This window comes from Talpa europaea (assembly GCF_964194135.1).
Source record: "Talpa europaea genome assembly, chromosome: 2".
In the NCBI taxonomy this organism is placed as follows: Eukaryota; Metazoa; Chordata; class Mammalia; order Eulipotyphla; family Talpidae; genus Talpa; species Talpa europaea.
Window position 1 is genome coordinate 12957744 of NC_140068.1, and position 16660 is coordinate 12974403.

Genomic DNA, 16660 nt, shown 5'->3' on the forward strand with positions numbered 1-16660 from the left:
GATGAATCAGAACATTCTATTATATTTTTTACATCATTAATAATCCAAGGATCTGTGAAAGAACAGCGTGTAACTTTTTTCCCTCCATTGTTTATATCTTAGGCTCCAGCCAGAGTAAATGCCTCACAATGGCCTGTAAAAACTCCATTTTTCTCTCTCTGAAGTATTGACCTTTGAATGATCTGTATCCAGTGCCTTAAATTATTTTGCACTGATCCTAATCCCTGCCCCAAACCATTTCAGTCTTCCATGTTCTCTAAGATTGGATCGAGCACCACCTCCTACAGGAAGCCTTCTTTGACTGTCCTATACTGGGGTCAGGGGCTCTCCTTTGTATTTTAGCAACCCCAAGTGGTTGCTTGGGACCTCCCTGGTGGCCCAGTGGTTAAGTCTCATTGTTATCAACATTATGGCATGAGTTTAATCACTGGCCAGGGAGCTGACCCACATGGTGCAGCAGACCTCCCTGTCCCGCCCACTGCTCCCCTCAGCAGTGTATTTCAGTAGATCTGCCTGTTCTGCTCCCAACTCTGTCTCTGGTGAATCCTCTCACCCCCCTGCACCTCTAGCCTATGCCCCAGTTCTCCTACACAAAAATAAATAATTTTTTTTAAAAAGGATTAAAGAGATAAATAAAATTTATTTTATTTTAATAAAATTTAAAAAATAAAAGTGGTTGCTTGTCTACTAAATTGTGACCTTTGTGATAACAGGAAAATATCTTTTATCTGTATTACTGGAAGGACAAAGTCTCAGACATAGGCTTAATGCTCATTAAATATTTGTAAATAATTACATAAATGAATTCGACAAATATTTATTGAGCATCTGTTATGTGCTATGCACTGTTCTCTATGCTGGAATTCAGAAGGGACTAAGACAGACAAACAAAAGCCCCTGCCCTCAAACCAGGATCTACAGGAAGGGACCTGAGAGAACTTTGACAGGCCATGGCCACATGCTACCTCACACCGGGCGTGGATGGCATGGAAATACCCATGAGATAAGACACTCTATAGCTAAGGTGTGAAAAAGGCAGGATGAGAATTCTCAGTGAACTGAGAATGGAAGGATGCTGTTAACAGTCCAGGCTGGGTACCACCCATGTGGAAGTTGGACTCTCCTGCTTATCTATGCTTGAAATGTCCCCAAATAAAAAGCTAAAAACATCTCTGCACTGTTATGAGTCAATATTAATGAAGAATGAAAAACAAATACTCTTCAGTGCTACTATAGGAGGTGGTGAACTAGGAATGGAAGGGAAGAAAAGAAATAAGTAGGTATAGGTCACTCATGATGATGGACCAGGGACTTTAGAGCACGTTTCGTTTCTCTTTCGATTCTCACAATACCTTTATGAGATATTTTAACCCCATTTACAGACAGGAAACTAAGACTTACGGAGTTTTCACAACAAACTAGATCAAAAAGCCAGAACTGGCAGCTTGTGCCCCGCTCAGCCGACCAGGACTGCTTTTGCAAGTAATTGCACCATGCATAGGGGTCAGGACCTCTGTTTGGACTGGGGTTGAGGTGTAATCTGAAGAAACCCTGAGAATCACCACTAGTCACGGCAGACACCACTCTTACCGCCTCTTAGTCCAGAATTCTACCTGGAAAGATTAAATTATTAAAACTGCAAGGAATGACAATTAGACCCCAGAATGGTTCCCACACTCTCAGCAATGGTTCTGATCTCACACATCTCTGTTAGCACAGGCACTATTTTCATTCCCACTACTTGTTCTAAAAGCCCTGAGTGAGTCTCGGCCTGGGTGCACATAGTTCCGGGGCACACACAGATGTGCTCAGGATTTGGCAACCACGCCAAGCCCAGCCTGGGCTGACATCATCCTCGGGGTCCTACCATGGGTGGGGACTTCTCCCCCAACCACACAGACGGGGTTCCTACCAACACCCAAGCAGGCTCATCCTCAAAAATGCTGAGGAAGCTGATAAGAGGCCACCTTGTGTGTGTCCCTTTCCTGGCCAGGATGTCACTTTGACAGATGTCAGACTTAGCATCGCTAGAGATGGGCCCATTATGGACTTGGAAAGCTGCTATCATTTCCAAATGTAGCTTCTCCCAGCCAAAAAGATACACAGTGCTCAGGGACATGCCAAACGTGGGAAGATGGGCCGCTTCCCCGCCACTCACAGAAGCTAATGTCCCATTCCCCAGCAGAGGCCAAGGCTGTGGTCCAGACACACCGTTCCTTCGGGGCCCATTTGATGCTAAATAAAAACTCTCGCCATGGCGATAAATTTGAATCATCATCCCTGTTTATACTGTTGAATCTCCCCCATCTGTACTTTCTGTTGCCTTCCTCCCAAGCCACTTTATCAGGTGCTTTATTCTAGTCAGGGGCCGGGTGATTAAGTCCTGGAGAAGGGGCTTGTGATCCAGTCCAGAAAGTTAATTATCAACATAATTAGCAAAACCTTTTATCTTTCAGGCTTAAGTCAAGTATCTCTGTGGGCAAGGTGTCTTTTTAGTTTGTTCTCTATTTGACATGTAATTAGCTCTTAAGGATAATGCCCTTTGTGACTTTTCAAAGCCAAACACAAATATCTAAGTAAACGTCTGTTCTATCTATGGACTATTCCTCAATCCCCAAAACTTACCCAGAGGATCTGAAATGAAATAAAGTCATAAACCAGTTCAACTTACCACCCCAACTCTCCATACTCAAAGCTGTCTATATGTCTAAAAGTCTCCATGCCCTTTTCCAAAGCAAACACAACCAACTTAATGCTACTTCTTTTCTTCTGGGGATGTTTCAAGGCTCCTAATATATTATCATTTCCTCTTAGTTGTTTAGTGGATAATTTTTTCTCCACACCATCTTACATTCCACTCCCTCATATAGTAAACCTCAGACCCACCTCTGCTCCAACAGCTGGACAAGAAAGAATCTTATCTACTTATCCAAGATAGATTGGGAAGTTTAAAAATGCAAATAAAATCTGATATAATAAGAGAGTGTTATGAAAGTTACAGCTTCAAGAGAAGGACTTTCCATCAGAACTTAATCTGTGATGAGTTCACTGCCTGAGAAGGAACTTCCAGAAAGTCAGCGGTGTGGCCTGCGTGGTATGAAAGGCGGGTAACCTTAGAACAGTTCTAGCATTGACTGGAACATCTAAGTCCTAAGAAGCATGGCACACGGAGCAGGCCATCTCACCCAGTCTTCACCAGAGAGCTCCCCTCTCCTGCTGCAAGCTGTCTGGAATGTCACTGAAAGAGAACCTGCACTTGCTGATTTGTGAGCTCACTTTCCTCACTAACTACAATTTAAAGGATGAACAGAGTCTCCATCTTGGCTCGAAGCAACTCCCATCAATTTTACCCACCACTACATTCTTGCACCTTTGATGAGAACTAATTAAGCTCATGTGGTGTTTTTTTTCCCCAGACTATCTTTTGCAGCTCTGGAACAGAGCACACCAAATTAAGCCCATCTGTCTAAATGGGAAGGAGTTATTTATCCTACCACCAGGCAGGCTGCCTTTCTTGCCCAGAAGCTGCCTTGCAAAGTTCCCAAACACCAGGGGATGATATGGTAACCCCAACCCTTAACCAGCTAGAACTTGAGAACAGTGGGTAAGTGTGGAGCAAGGAGCATCCACCAACTCACAGCACTCCTTCCCTTGGATGGTGAAATGTCCGAGGTGGCCACCCAGGGCACTACTGGACTATTGTTCAAGGTCAAAATCACAACACTCATAATTCAGTGCAATATTTAAGTTGTTCTGCTTTAGTCTTGCCAAAAGAAAGGCGTTTTTTCATGAACTATGCCCCAGTAGGAGAAAAGAATTAATTTTCATGGAACTGGGGAGTCTTTTGCTACTTGAGGTCACTTTTTTTAAAGGAAGGAAATAATCCCTCCATTCATATGTACGAGGGACCATGTGTTTGCCTGGGCCTTGGTGTTAGCCCCTGCCCGGGATGATTCCTTCTGGCCCCAATGGATGCTTCTCAGGCTCAATTGACTCTATTATTCTAACTTCCACCCCTGCCTCTGCTAAATCAGTGAACACAAAAGAAAAGAACCAGTAATTATTTGACAGCCTGATATGTAACTCCCGACCTAAGGAATCTTCACTTAGGCTGCATTATGGAAACAGGTGCAGAAAAGGGATGGAGCCTTAATTATGTAGGGGTATTCTCCCCAAAAGGTTTAGACAGGCTTTTTACAAGATGTCCAGAGTAGGCTTTCCAATTTGTGTGTCACCGAAGGTATGTGGGACTGAGGTCAATGGAGGCCTGTGGGCCTCAGGAGAAACTGTTATCAGTCCTTAAAGAATGTAAATTGCCCAGATTTAGGACTCTCTCCAAAACAACCTTTCTTAACTGAGAAACATTGTAAGGCAGGGCAAACACTTAGAGGCAAGATTTTGCTAGAGCTTTAATCAGGATATAAACCCCAAGCTTGTCCCATTTACTTTAGGACTTACAGTCAGGTAAGTTTCCATATGGTTGTTATTAACGTTGGTCTTTTTCTTCTAATAACCTCTCTGAGGTTCATTTGTTCTCCAGCCTCAGAAAAGCCCAGAGGGGTGGGAGTATATTCCCCTGCTCTCCCCCATTTCCGATGGAGCCTGGTCAGGTCCACTTGGAGAATATAAATATACCACATTGCTGCCTCAACTATTTGTTGGGTTTCTGGTCTAATGGGTCCTGAGTAACAGAAAAGGAATTATTAATTTTAAAAATGATCTGCTCCTAGTTTCTTATTTCCCCTTACCTTCCTTCCCTAAGGAGATTTATGAGATTTTATTTTAAAGAAGGAATTCAATCGAATCAGCAGTTTTCAAACATTTTGTGAAGGCAGATAACTCAGTTATTCAAAAACAGGTCCCCACAGGCTCCCCTGTAAATAAAAGATGGCCAAGGGCACTGGTCAAGCGCTGGCACGGAGGGTCCAGCCTTGTCTTCTGCCTCCTATTCCTGAATTCATCTTGAGGTCACCACAGGGAAACAGAACAATGGAAAAGCACTGAACCAAAATGAATCCAAATATAATAGATGGAGCAAATTTGAAATGACAAATGCAGAAGTTTCAGGATGCCACTTAATAGCAAATGTGTGTCATGGAAACACGAGCACATACAGATTCTACAGAGAGGACCTAAGCTATTTATTTACCATTTATCACATGCAAGTGCAAATGAGCCACTAAGCATACACACAGGTCTTTACAAATCAGCAAATGAATTTCCACGCACCCGAGGGAGAGAAGAGAATATAGTCATGAAGAAATGGTGATTGCAAAGAGGTCTTAGTGGCTTGGAAGAATTATAATTTAAAAAAAAAAAAGTTAAGTGAAAAAGCAAGAATTACATTCCTGCTGTAAAAATGCCCAGAAAAAACATGGACCAGAGATCTGCTAAAACACCAACATGGTTATTGTTGAATGAGAGATGAGGGTGGCTTCATGGGTCTTTAAACTGTGCCTTTTTGATAAAAAGAGAAAGGAAAGAGAGAGAGAGGGGAGGAGGGAGAGAAGAGAAGATTGGGGGCAGCAGGTAGGCAGGCAGAAAACACTCATCTACACGTCCTTTGGGCATGGAGCCTGCAGAGCTGCAGAATACACTGACCCAGTTGTCAAAACATACCAGACCCTTAAGTTAAAAAAAAAAACAGAAATAAAAATCCATTCTTTTAATGACTACAAAGATCTGATCATATTGTCCCGGTCAATTCTCATTCAACTTCACATCTGGAAAGAGGTAAGCAGATCCTTTAGGGATCTGAATTCATCTCCCCAAACCAGTTGCCACAGCCTCCAGACGGATGCTCCGTGCACAAGGGGCTGGCTTGAAGGCCCAAGGAGGCGCGGCTGGGCCAGGAGCATCAACAGGAGCTAGCCTCCGGGCAGTAGCATTCCCCAAGGCCCCACTCACCACATCCAGGTCCTGGGAAACCCGCCGCTTCCGCAGCTCCTCCATCCTCTCGCACACATCGGAGAAACAGGTATTGTAATAATCTGCATACTGCTGTGCCAGGTCATCGATGTTTCCCAGAGAGCCGTCCTGAGGGAGAGGAGAGTGGGGGAGAGAAACAGGGAAAGAACAAAGGCTGTCAGTGCCCTGGTCTTTGATCTCTCCTCAGCGTTTATAGTAATAATCACTGATATTTATTAATGATGAACTTGTGCCAGGCTGTCTTAGGTGCAATGATTTGAATCCTCAGGATAGCCCTCAGAGATGGGACCTGTTCTCACCATTTAGATAGACAGAGTAGCTCAAAGAAATTGAGCAGCTCTCCCAGGATTGCAGGGCTAACAAGCCAAGAAGTCAGGTCTCCAACTGGGGCTTATTTGGTGCCAAAACCAAGTCCTTGAACCCACAGCAAAGCATGTGTGAGCAGAGAAGAACGTCAGCAAAGGCCTGTATCAGGTGAGTATGTCCCTGACACCCAGTCATGCTCTGTGGCTGCATCAGAACCTCCTTTTGAGAAATGTAGATGCCAGGACCACACTCCCAGTTATTCCAGTTGAGAACTGGAAGGGGAACCCACGGGAAGGCTGTACTTGGACATCCCTGAGCCAACACACACTCAGACACGTGGAAATTATTAGTCCTTGAGTCATCCCATATACGTCTGCAAGAGCAAATGCACGTATAAATTCACCCAAATAAACTAGGAAGCATGTCTGGCTTCTCCCTGGGTGGGGGCTGGTTAGCTGCTCTGAATTCCACACTCCTGGGTTCAAACCTGGCTCAGCGGCCATTGCCGCGTCTGATCCAGAGATTTTACACACATTTCTTAATCTCTGGCAATGCTAGAAAGATAGTAGCACCTAACTCACAGTGAGGAACAGGCAGTAACATCCAACGCCTAGAACGTGGTCCTTAGAACTTATGTCACAGTACCTGGCACGCAATAAATGCTTATAATGTACTTAGTTACTATATTCCCTTGGAGGTGCTGCTGCAGACGAGCTATAGTCTGCCTGGAGGAGCTGGTTCCTAAATCCATGACTGAACATGTACACAGAGGATGACAGAAATGCTGCCTACATTTGTAAGTTATGCCACTTCTATTCATTCATTCATTCATTCATTTATTATGTTTCAGAAAAATATCTACCCAGTCTCTTTTCATCCCCCACATGAGCTTTCTTTGGCATGAATAAATAACCTAACCAAGACAACCACAAGATAGCCAAGAAAAATGCAACTTTTAGACAGCTTACAGGGTAACACACACTTCCCATTTCACAGGCCCCCTGCCAGGCCATGGGGTAATTAGCACAGTACAAAGCAGCCCCAGATGCAAGCAGGGCTGGGGACTCAAGATGTCTCCCTCAGCCTTTCTGTTCAAGACCGCAAGGCCCTGGTCAGGAGACTTGGGTGTGAGCAAGCGACCATCTCTATCTCACTTCTGCATTCATTGATTTTACAGAACTACAGAAGTGGAGAAAGAGAAATTGAAAGAAATGACTTCTTAAAAAAGATTCTTCCCTTCCCACCAGCAAAATGCCAACACTTGGGTAACTAGCTCCAAGTCCCAGATACAGAGCTAGGGGCAGGAAGGACTTTTAAAAGACCAGTAAGATGTTTGAATATTTGAACATGTCCGGGCAAAAGCCACTGACGCTGCACAGTCTGTCTGTCTGAGATGACCATCGGGAAGGACAAATGTTTACAGTCAGGATTCCAGCAGGGGAATAACATCAGTCAGGTGACGATCTGCTGTTGAAGGGCTGAGGAAATGCAGGGAGGGGGTGAGCCCAGCAGCCTTTGCTTCACTCAAACAGGGAGCCAGAAAGTCCATTGGTGAGGTTCGTGAAACGTAGCATGACAAGCCCATGTATGACCCATGTCTCAACACAGCAGCACACGTCCCTGGCACAACATGAAGACAGTGACTTCCCAACTGGTTTTTCTGTCTCCTTCCTCACTCAGCCTGATGTGCCTTTGACCCAGCCAGTCACCAAGGTGACCTTGCTAAATAGAGATCTGATTGGTACCCCCAACTCACCAGGAATCATCTAAGCTACCCTGTCACCCATCCTACAAAACAGCCCCTAAACTTACTGTTCTGACCGTTGGGCCCCTTTGCCTCTGCTCCCCAATCCCAACCTAGTTGGGAACAGATCTGAGCAATGACTGAGAGGCCCAGAGGAACCAGAATGGCCAACTTTCTCCCACCCCAACCCCTCGGTCCCAGAATCAGGGAAACTAAGGGAAAGAGCAAGAGCAAAAGAACTGCTCCCATGGGAGTGTCTGTTCTGAGCGCCAGATACTGACACCAGCACTATGACAGCAAAGTGGCTGCTGAGAGCAGGGCGCAAGCCCCCTGCCTGGCCAGCGGGGAAGCACCTGGGCAGTTCCGAGGACAAAGGCAACTAGTCTACCTTTAGCATCAGGGCATATGCCTTCCAAGAACCTAGGAAGTTTGCTGATACTTGAAAGAACCAAAGCCCTCACCAGCTCTCTTCTTCCCAGAACTTCCCACCTTCTTCTCTCTCTCCTCCAGCATATACTGGGAAAGACCCAGGACCAGGAGTGCTGCAAAGTGGAGGGGACAGGACCTGCAGGAGCTTTACCTGAGAACCCATTCTTCAGAGTCATCACCTTGATCCACTTCCCACAGCAACTGGGGCCCCTGGGACATTCTGGGCTCTTGAGAGTTGTCTCAGTCTCTCAAGGATGTGATGGAGCCTCACCCCAAAACATCTATCTTCATCCATCCAGGAAATGAAACATACCTGCCACTTTTGAGCAAACACAAAATGCACATCTTCTAAAATCTCAGTAAACTTGGTAGAGGCTTTATAGCTACATGCTCTCCTATGGGTTGCTGTCTCTCTTCTCTCTCTCTCTCTCTCTCTCTCTCTCTCTCTCTGAGGCACTAAGAGTTAGTTGTTCTGACCCAGGCAACCTCTCCAATCTTGACCCAACACTGAATCCTGTTTTCTCAAAAATCACCAACTTCCAGGTTGTTGAATGGTACAGTCACCACCTCCATGTAGAAACAACAGTTTATATAGCTTTGTTGAAATTACTTTTTCTCTCTCCTCATTCATCTGTCCCAGCGACACCCTCAAGCCAACTATTCACTTCAGTTCTAAAGTTTCCAAGCCGCTGATCAAATTTTGTTTCCTAATAGTGAAAAAGTTGAATTCTCGATTCCTCATTCTTAATCACTCAAAACTCCTCAATAATTTGGGGGCCTGGAAATCACATCTGTTGCTCAAGAGGCAAAAAGCAGCTGCCTCAACTCAACTCAGGCCAAAGACAGCAAACATGTCCCTGCTGGCTGGTGCTGCAGTCTCCACTCTGTACTTGTGCTCAGCAGATAATAACTTAGAGCTGGGTGGCACAGCTGCTTCTACGTCTTCCCAAATCACTTTCCAGATGTGCAGTAAAGCCCCCAAATTACCACCTTCATCACTCTTGATGATCTAAGTGTCAGGAAAGGCAAAAGACTAAAATCATGTGTGTGTCTTTTAAAAGTAGGCCTATGCCGCCATGCCTCAAAAAGAATACTTTCTGTCCCAATCAAATAAACTACATGCTGATTTTCTCTTTAGCCACTCAAAATCCACACTCTTTCAGGACTATTTATAAATCTTTGCATCATTTCTAGCCAATTTGTTCTTACTTGAGGTACACTCAGTGAAAATATTTACTTTTACTATAAATATTTGCAAGATTAGATTGTAGGGGATTTAAATAATAAAACTGAGAAATCGATTCACCATACCTAGGGTATCTTTCTTTTTGGGATGTGAAGTTTATGTCTGACTCAACACCTCACAACTCTAATGTAAACAGGCATGGATGTTACAAAGTTTGACTTTAAACCAGCCCCACATGTGTGATAATAGATACAATTATCAAAATACTGAAACAGATTCCTTTTTAAATTTTTTTTTCTGTGTAGGTGTTAAGTTTCCACTTTACACTTTATGACTTGTCTCATCTGTTTCACTTCTGATTTTTCCTTTTGTTTCTCATGCATTAGGCTGAAGCCAACATAATTCAAGTTCAGGAATAGGGGAAGACTATTTCTGCAAAAGAAAATTTTTAAGTAAATTGTGAAAGTTTGTGTCACGTTATCTTTTTATGACAATGTTCACATCCCTGTCTTTAAAAAAAAAAAAAAGAGATGCGTGTAAATTCAATTCCTTCCCTTTTGTTATTATAGAACCAAGTCACAGCATCTTTCTATATAACTATTTCAGTGGGAACAAACATAAATTATATCTGTGGTCCCATTACTAGTGCCAGCTCATCAGAAGACAAATTTGTGTCATCTTCCCAAGAAGCCATAGAGCACGCTGATACCAAACACCGGCCTTTTATACAACCAACATAAAAATACAGAAAAATCAGGGCATTATATGAAACGATTCTGACTACAGTATGGACTGCTATAGCAATTAGGGAGAACAGGAGCAGAGCTCTGTTCTCTCAACAATTGATTTCACAGATTTCTGATATTTATCCCAATGTGCATCTGTCTCTGGAAAATGTGAAAACTAAACTACTATGAAAACAGAAGACGCTTGTATCATTACTTTCATTATTTTTGCTTTCTTCTTTCCCAGATGCCATTTATGGTTTAGAATATCTTGACAAGCTTAAGGGGAAAAAGAAAAAGAAAAAGAAAGAAAAATGCTAAAAACACCAGGAGACACAATGTACTATATAAGGCTCTATGCAGATCACATGCAAATGATTGCAAATGAACTGTGGTCCTGCTATTTTATGTATCTATAAAGACAGCGCCCCAAGGGATGTCTCAGCGTGTTGTTCTGAACCCCCAAAGTTGAGGGAATGAAAGAGAAGAGATTCCTGACTCATTTATTTAGTGTGTCTCTACCTTTTCTGACCATAATAGTAAGTACATATATGCTATTTTTCACATAATATAAATTATATAGATATTTACATTGTTCCCTGTTGTTCTGGAGATACAGATAGATTTACGTCAGCACATCAGTCCCCCACAAGTTAAATCCTCTAAAAGAAATCATTACACTACACTGAAACCTAACTGATTTCTTGAATGACTTTCGCTATGTTTTTTGTTCTTAATTAGCTTGTTTAAAGACTTTGAGTTGATAAACACTTTCAGCCACCTTTCAGGTAAAATTGGTACCCATAAAAAAGACTTTTAACTCTGATTTCCTTGTTCAGCCTCATTGAATCTATGAGATGCCACTGTTTGCACCAGTTCTATCATCCGTCCTTGCATATCATTCTGAAAAAAGAAATTAAATATATACTAATTGACCTTAAACACTGTTCTCTACGATATCCCTCCCAGAGTATCTGCACATATTTGAGCTGGAATAGTGTCTCTCAGGGAAGCTTTTATACATAACAACCAAACATGCTAAAGGGACCTATTAGATCATGTTGTGTGAGAAAGAGCCCCACACCCACATGGCAGGTGGCTGGAGGGTTGACTTCACATCTTCCATTCCCCTCTTTCCAGCAACACCCAGAACTTGCCAGAGTCTATGTCTAACTCTTGCTTTGGCAAATACTGATCTTGGTGCACAGGGCCCCCAATGCATCTGTGGCCTCAGTTCACATAAACCCCCTCCTGGTCTCACAGCAGGAGCAGTGCCCACTCCCTACTTCCTGAACACCAGGCACTCACTGCCTTCACTGCTACAAAGGTCTGTGGGAAAACACATTTTTTAAAATGCAGCATGGAATCTCTTTGATATAATTATTTGAATGCATATTGTATCAAATTACAACTATAAGCACTTATGAACATAAACTATTTACAGCTACCACTATTTACATTAAAAATACATGTAAAAAGATAAAAGCAAGTATATATTAAAAGTTCTAAGGGTTTTCCTATTCCCAAATGCAGATCACGGCCCTTTGGGGCTTTTTTGGGTCAAGGTTGCATCAGAAAAGCAACTGCCGCGGTGATGGAGGAGCTGGTGGAACAGTCTGCACACACTGCTGCCCCTGGGATTGAGCTGGAAGTCACCCCAGACTGGCGATCATGGAGGAGGTGGGCACGACTGAGCAAGGAAAAACCAGAACCCCTGGGAACATCAGGACCATGAAGCTAACTGGGATCCACATCTGTTTCTCATCAGCTCTGACCTTGATTCCATGGGTGACCAACAAGAGAAGCTGGAGCTCTTCATGAGGAACCTACACACACACTTGACTCAGTTTCTCCAGAAGATGGAGATCTGGCAGGACCTAGACTTGCTCAGGTCCAAGTGTCACCTCATGCCAACCAAGTAAGTGCCACTCCATGAGACTGCCACAGGGCCTGCTACCCTCTGCCACCTTCTGAGTCTAAAGAAATAAGGCAGCTGATTTATTTCCAGCTTCCAGGTTGACCCTATACTAAGTCACCAGAGTCCACAGATAAATGAAAACATTTGCGACCAGCATTTGTTTATTTTTTTTTCTCATTCTTTTTTTTTTTTTAATTTTTTTTTTTTTCATTTACAAGGATATTTGCAATTTAATTAAAATATATACACAAAATCGAGAATGCCTGGGCATTCCCAGTTTAGGGAACAGTTTTTCTGATTCCCTCTTTTTTTTTTTTTTTTATAAATTTTATTGTTATATTCCCCATACAATTGCAGCCCCCCATTCTGACCCCAATCCCTCCCCTCCCGCCCCCGCCCCCCTAAAAGTGTCTCTGGTTCATAGTTTTTGTTGATTTTGATTTTCACATTCTTATAGTTATTCATTTTCCTGGTCCCTTATTTAAGTTTTCTAGATTCCTGCTATGAGTGAGACCATCCGGTATTTTTCTTTTTCTTTTTGGCTTATTTCGACCAGCATTTGTTTAAATGGCATAGGAAGGGACTCCCTGGTGGCGCAAGGGGTTTAGTCTCAGCACTATGAAGCTATCAGCAGCCACCGTGGCATGAGCTTGATCCCCAGCCAGGGAGCTGACCCACATGGTGCAGCAGACCTCTCCTGTCTCACCCGCTGCTCCCCCTAGCAGTGTATTTCAGTGGCTCTGCCTGTTGTGCCCCCCACTGTTTCTAGTGAATCCTCGCACCCCCCTGTACCTCTGGCCTACACCCCAGTTCTTGTATGCATAAATAAATAAATCTTTTAAAAAAACTTTGCTCATCAAGCATCAAGACCTAATGATTTATTTCATTAACTCAAATAATATTTCTTGATCACCTATGGCATTTCAGGTCCTAAGTATACAATATAAAATTGAGAAGCAAGAGGCCTCCTTGGTGGCACAAGGGGTTAAGATGCAGTGCTATGAAGCTATATGCAGCCTCTGCAGCACAAGTTCGATCCCTGGCCAGGGAGCTGCCCACATGGCATGGCAGACCTCTCCAGTCTCCCCACTGCTCCCCTCAGCAGTGTATTTCAGTAGATCTGCCTGTTCTGTTCCCCACTCTGTCTCTGGTAAATCTTCTCACCCCCACACCTCTGGCCTGTACCCCAGTTCTTGTATGCATAAATAAATAATTCTTTAAAAAAGTCGAGAAGCAAGAATGCCTATTATTACTACACAGAAAAGCAAAGTATCACCCTCTGTTTATAGGAACACGGTCATGTGGTTAAGTCACAGGAACTTTTTGAAGAGATTTACTAAAATAAATGTGCAGTAAAAAAAAATAATTAAAAAATAATAAAATAAATGTGCAGTATAAGGCCTTTTGGAAATTTATTTCCTTATTGAGGTAAATTGGGTTTACAACACTGTCTATGATTTATGAGATTAGGTTCATACTTCCTCGGGTGTATATCACCACAGCACACCACACCCACCACCAAAATACCCATGGGCCTTTATCCCAGAACACTGGGGGGCCACCTCCTGCCCCTAGCCTCATTCCCCTTTTTTGGAAGTAAAGGCTCTGAACAATCCACTTTGCTGGGCTCTCAATGTCTCAAAGGAACCTTTCACTGGAACTCTCAGGACTTGACAATGCATGCAGGGAAGAGACAAATTGTTCTACAAAGTTCAATACAGATTCTTACTCAAAATGGACATGTGGATTTAGCAGATGGTGATTTTAGACTACATTCATTTCTCTTCTAAACGGCCCTGAGCTTAATAGCATCACGGATTTGGAAAGAATAGCAGAGTGAGCTAGTTGGGTGGGGATGAAGTCATAACTTCAGACCAGATTCACAGATTTCTGATGAGCTTGAATCACACTCTGCACTTCCTCTGGCTGCCTTGGGCACATAAGGGAGAAGCTATGGACATCCTCAAGCATTGAACCAAACAAACGGGTTGGGAAATGACTGGAAAAATAGAGGCATCTATGTTATTCTTGGCATTTTGCAAATGAGTACATTAATCTCAGAGCTGAAATTTATGTCTCTTAAACCATGTATCAGTACTTGGGTGTGCTGTGTTTTACGTAAATTATATTCTGCTATGGCTTGAGCAGGTCAGGAGGTGTGATAATACGTAGAGTCAGACAGACCTGATTTCCTCAGCCTGCTCCTGAGGACAGCAAGACTGCTAAGTGAGACTTGGAGGTCTTGGTGATTTGATCAAAACTAACTGAAAAAGGGCCTCCCCTGGTGGTGCAGCGGTTGACCACTGGGTTGCGAGGCTGCCCGCAGCCTTTGCAGCGCCAGTTCGATCCCCGGGCACCGGCGAGGATTCCACCAAAAAAAAAAAAAAAAAAAAAAAAAAACCTAACTGAAAAAATACCATGCTTGCAACTATCACTGTTATCAACTATCATTGATTCAACTCTTTCTGGGCAATGTTGTCAAATATCCACATTTTTAGGAACTGGCAGATACCAAAACAATACTTTAAAATGGTATTTATTGTTACAATAAAATTCACAAAACTCAGTACTGAAAACTTGTAACTTGTGTTACAAGTTACTGTAACTTGTGCTTTAATAACCCTTAAAAAACTTTTTCCACCTCCCCAGCTGCAGTCAAATGCCTATGCCTAGCCTTTCAAGAAGCTCAGTCTGAGCTCACTATCTTTTATTACAGACTCCAGTCCTCCAGGAGACTAGCTATCAACCAGTTTCGTGATGCTACACTCTCAGGAATCACACACTGATCCCCAAAGAAGCCCCTAAATCTATTACAAGTCCTAAGTCAGTGTTACCATAAATTTCTTCTTTAATATCTCTCAACATCTCAGTGGTCTCAAAATATCTCTCCATCTTAAACCTAACGATGTTTTAAGCCATTGACAAAACCTCCCAGCTAGTCATCCTCTCTCAATGCCATCTCATTTACAATTCACTCTATACCCCATGACCACTGTAACTTTTCAAAATGTAAATCTTGGAAACTAAATGTCTCCCAGTGCAGAGTTGACAAAGTCAGTCTGTTGCCTATAGTACAAGAGCCTTTTCATCTAAACCCCGTCTGCCTCTTCACACTGACTCCCAGGCTCCACCTCTCCGTCCCAGCACCCGTTTTGGCCAGATCAAACCATAGGCAGCACCACACCACCCCTGTTCCCCTTTCTTTCACCTTACTGATCCTGGGGACAGCAGTCCATCCTGTACAGTGAACCATGTGTCACCTGACCTTCCCATGGCGTCAGAGTAAACCCCACTCCCCATTCCAATGGCATGACCTGATGTCTGTGAAATGCTTCAAATAACGGGGCAAAGAGAGAGGGGTGGGTGCAGATACACATAAAACAAGTTTGGCCATTGTTAATAACTGCAGAATGGGAACATAGGAGTTCTTTAAATAATCTCTATCTTTGTATATATTTAAACATTTCCATTTTAAGACATTCTTTAAAGGTAACTTTTCCGATTAATGTGGTTGTTGTCCCCAGAAGACTTTAAAGTCCCTGAAAGGCGGAGCTAGCGCTGAGCTTTTCTCATTTTTGCAAACTCAGCACCTGATACCATTAGGATGCTGCCACTTAGCGCTTACTTCAGGGATGTCGACCAAATAAATGAATGGAAGTCAACAGAGCTGATTTCTCACTTTCCGAGGTGCTGCAACATTCATTCAGCAACTACAGTGACATACCGTGTGCTAACCCAGCACTCCTCTCTGCAATGGTGAGCTTGCCCATGACAGTCTCTGTTTCCACTGAACTCACCACAGTGATACCATCTAGTGAGTGCGACATTCAGCCAGGAAATGCATCATCAGAAATGACAACAAATGAAGAACAGGGGTTGGGGGGAGTGGTTCCAAGTAGAGGAGACAAAAAAAGTGCAGTTCCTGGGAGTCAGGACACAACACCAAACCTCTTCCAGGGGGAAGTTACCCCAGGGAGGTTAAGGAGTCAGGGCAGGAGTGAGGCCAGAGGTGGGTGAGGGGTGGAGAGACAGAAGGGAATGCAGATAGGAAGATCCTTCTTATACAGAAATTACTGATTTCCAAGTATTTCCATATACTGCTGATAATTCTTAATACACCGAGCATCACAGATCTCATTGGAATTCAGTGAATGTCTCTTACACCAGAAAGATTAAAGGGAAAGTCACTTAGCACGGTGGGCTTCATTAAGGTAATTCATGTCTCATTTTTTTCTGGTATCCTGATGGAAAAAGAAGTTATAAGAATTTGAGGCAAGGACAGGTTATATAAAAAGACACTGAACATACGAGGACCATATCCAGTGGAAGCCTCCAGACTCAGCTCCCACCAGGGAGACCCACACCTGGAATACAAGTGAGCAGAGTGTCGTGAGGGGGTAAGTGCTAGGGCAATGCTGGGGCCA

The 16660-nt window shown here is 43.3% G+C and overlaps 1 protein-coding gene across 2 annotated transcripts in view; it reads right to left on the bottom strand.

Annotated features, from left to right (window-relative positions):
- Positions 1-16660, bottom strand: part of SASH1 (SAM and SH3 domain containing 1) — a gene marked incomplete at both ends in the record, with an annotated part of 171510 nt that overhangs the window by 127587 nt on the left and 27263 nt on the right. For both annotated transcript variants that reach the window (XM_084228836.1, XM_084228835.1), the window contains one exon: positions 5908-6036. In XM_084228836.1, coding sequence (XP_084084962.1) covers positions 5908-6036 — 129 coding nt within the window. The remainder of the gene's footprint in view (positions 1-5907; positions 6037-16660) is intronic.